Source organism: Schistocerca nitens, unplaced genomic scaffold, assembly GCF_023898315.1.
Source record: "Schistocerca nitens isolate TAMUIC-IGC-003100 unplaced genomic scaffold, iqSchNite1.1 HiC_scaffold_516, whole genome shotgun sequence".
In the NCBI taxonomy this organism is placed as follows: Eukaryota; Metazoa; Arthropoda; class Insecta; order Orthoptera; family Acrididae; genus Schistocerca; species Schistocerca nitens.
Window position 1 is genome coordinate 24,285 of NW_026046049.1, and position 3,151 is coordinate 27,435.

A 3,151-nucleotide genomic window follows, 5' to 3' on the forward strand; every position below is an offset into this window, starting at 1 on the left:
GCCGGGCTGGGCCCGCCCGGCGGCGGGCCGCGCTGTTGTCGCGGACGTGAGCGCCCCCTGGCGGGTGGTCGGAGGCGGCGCGGTGGACGTGTGTCCGGTTGGCCAGTGCACATTGCGAGTGGCTGGCTGGCGGTCGGCGGCGAGACGGGAGAGGAGGTATGTGTCGCGGGCGCCTTTGCTGCGCTGCGTCGTTGCGTGCCTGGGCGTGCGCCTGTCGACTGTGTGTGACTGTGTTGGGCGTTGTGCCACGTACGTGTGTGCTCGGCCGAAGGCGTCGGAAGAAAAAGAGAGAGAGAGACGGGCGGGAAAGTGGGTCGGTGTGCGTGCGTCGCCCGTGATGCGATGATGTCGCGTCATGTCATGTCATGTCTTTGCGAAACGGCTGCCGAGAGGTGTGTGGTGGCGAGCGGGAATGTGCGTTTGGTGGTTGCCGGCCGGCCGGCAGTTGTTGGTGGTTCCTCCTGTGTGGTTGTTTGTGCTGCTTTGATGGCAACGTGGAAGGACGCCGGTTTTTCCGTGCCTTGCGTGTGGTTGTGTCGACGGTGACTGGTTGGGGGTGTGCGCCGATGCACGTGCCATGTTGTTATGTTTGGGTCGTGAGTGTGTTTTTGGCTGTGTTGTTGTGTACGGGAAGGGGGAGAGAGGAGGAGGCGGCGGCGGCGGCGGCGGCGGCGGGGGTGATAGTGCGTGCAGTAGTGCCGTTGCGACGGGCGTCGGGTGGAGCCGTGCGTAGTGGCGGAAAGGTGTAGGTTGCGGGAAGCGAGCCCGTCGCGTGTCGTCGTCGACGACGGGGTCGCGTGCGCTGTGAATCGAGAGTGGCGGGAAAGGGGCAGCGTGCCGCTGTGTCGTGGTCGTTAGCAGAGGCCTGTGTGCCTGTCCGTTTGTTTTCTGTCGGACGCTTGGTGCGAGGTGTTTGTTTTGTTTTGTTGCCGCCGCCGCGGTTGTTTTTGTTTGTCGGCTGTGCTGTGTCGGTGGGTCGGCGAGCTGTTTTGCGGTGCGTGAATGTGTTGGTGCAAAAGTGGCGGCGGCGTCATGGCTGCGACCGCGACGAGCCGCGGGCGCGCCATTGATGATGTTGAACACAGAGCGGCTGTGTGCAATGGGAGGCCTTGTGTACGGGTAGCGGTGTTGTCGTACGTGCATCCGGCCCGGTGCGGAAAGCGCCGTTGCGGTTGCGGGTTGCCTCTGGTCGCGACGTGTGGTGCTCGGCTTTGTGGGTTTTTTTGGTGCCCCTTTGGCCGGTGGGTGGTGTTTGTTGTTTTGTGTGTGTGTGTGTGTGTGTGTGTGTGGTCGGTCTCTTTGGCGCTCGGTATATATCTGCCTCCTGCTCGGTCTTGTTGTCGACGTCGTCTGTAGTTTTTTGCGGCTTGCCGACGACCGACCGACCGAACTACTACCTACCTGTGACAGCTACGTGTGGCGCCCGAAGGTGAACGTAACGTGACCTCGGCGCCCTTAGCCTAACCTAAGATGTCCGGCCGTAAGGTAGGTGCGGCCACCTGACGCCTCACGTCCGAACGCTTAACCTAACTTTGACGCCTAACCTAACTTTAACCCTTAACCTAACCCACGTCCACCTAACGTAACCTAACCTAACCCAAGCGACGCCAACCCTAACCTAAGGTGTTGTACACTGCGAATGTCGAAGGCATGTTATAGTCTTAGGTGGAGAGCACTACACGCAACAAGCGGCTACACGGGTAGCAGGGGTTGTGTGGCGTGGGCTGGGCGGTTTTGTTAGGTTAGATGGCCTTGGGCAAGTACAGAAAGGGGGCAACAGCAGCCTCAACGGGTGCGGGGACCAAGCAGCAATCGGTATCGTTTGTTAATTGTCAACTGTCGAAGCTGCGTTGGTACAGTACCGGAACCGCAAGCGCTGACAGAGAAAGCACCGAAGCTCTGCAATCGTGATAAGGTACAGAAAGCTGGCTGACGCCAGGGATAAATTCTGCCGAAATTGTCACAAAGGTACAGACGGTGTTTTAGAAAGGCTCGATTGCATGCAACCGGTGGTGGTGTGTTCGTCGCTGTTTGAGTAGTAGTTTTGATCCTGTAGTGAAGTAGAGGTGGATGGTTCCTGTGAAATATTGTGGGTGGAGGTTACACCCAACAACCGAGCTAGGTTTAATAATAATTGGCTCCTTTGACCGACCTCCCGACGCAGCAGCATTAGTGGCAGAACAACGGAGAGACGGATTTTGGAAACACATTTCACATACATTTTCCTCAGCATGTTAGGGTCTTAGGTGGAGATTTCAATTTACCCGATATAGACTGGGACACTCAGATGATGTTCAGGACGGGTGGTAGGGGGACAGAGAGCATCGAGTGACATTATACTGAGTGCACTGTCCGAAAATCACCTCGAGCAAAATGAACAGAGAACCGACTCGTGGAGATAACATCGTGGACCTACGGATGACAAACAGACCCGAACGTGTTTCGACTCTGTATGTGCAGAACAGGGACGCAGTGATCATAAGGCCGTTGCAGGGAGGACGGTGTATCTATCTGTTTTGGCTAGCAAGAGTAATAGAAGGCAGATTTGCAGACGACCCGACAGATGAAAAGGCAAATGCCTGTTCCGACACTGACAATGTTGAGTGTTCATGGAGAAAGTGCAAGGCAATGGTAAAAATGCGTTTTTAGACAGGTACGTGCCGAGTGTCGAACTGTGAGGGATGGGAAAAAAAACCCACCGTGGTATACTACAACAACAACGTTAGGAAACTGTTGCGAAAGCAAAGAGAGCTTCACCCAAAGTTTAAACGCAGCCAAAACCTCCGAGACAAACAGAAGCTAAACGATGTCCAAAGTGTGAGCGTAAGGAGGGCTATGCGTGAAGCGTTCAGTGAATTCGAAAGTAGAACAAACCCTATGTACCGACGTTGACAGAAAATGCTAGGACGTTCCGGTCTTGCGTTGAATCAGTAAGTGGCTCGAAACAGCATATCCAGACACTCCGGCATGGTGATGGCATTGAAACAGAGGATGACACGCGTAAAGCTGTGAAATACCTAAACACCTGTTTCCAAAGCTGTTTCACAGAGGACGGACCGCACTGCAGTTCCGTCTCTAAATGCTCGCACGAACGAGAAACCGGCTGACATCGAAATAAGTGTCCAAGGAGGAATGGGAAAGTCCGCCGGAC

General features: G+C 55.5%; 1 protein-coding gene across 1 annotated transcript; it reads right to left on the reverse strand.

The window, feature by feature from the left end:
* Nucleotides 1-363: 363 nt before the first annotated feature.
* LOC126232447 (uncharacterized) lies at nt 364-1,143 on the reverse strand. The gene has a single exon (XM_049942703.1). The coding sequence runs from the start codon at nt 1,141-1,143 to the stop codon at nt 364-366; it is 780 nt and encodes a 259-aa protein (XP_049798660.1).
* Nucleotides 1,144-3,151: the final 2,008 nt, after the last annotated feature.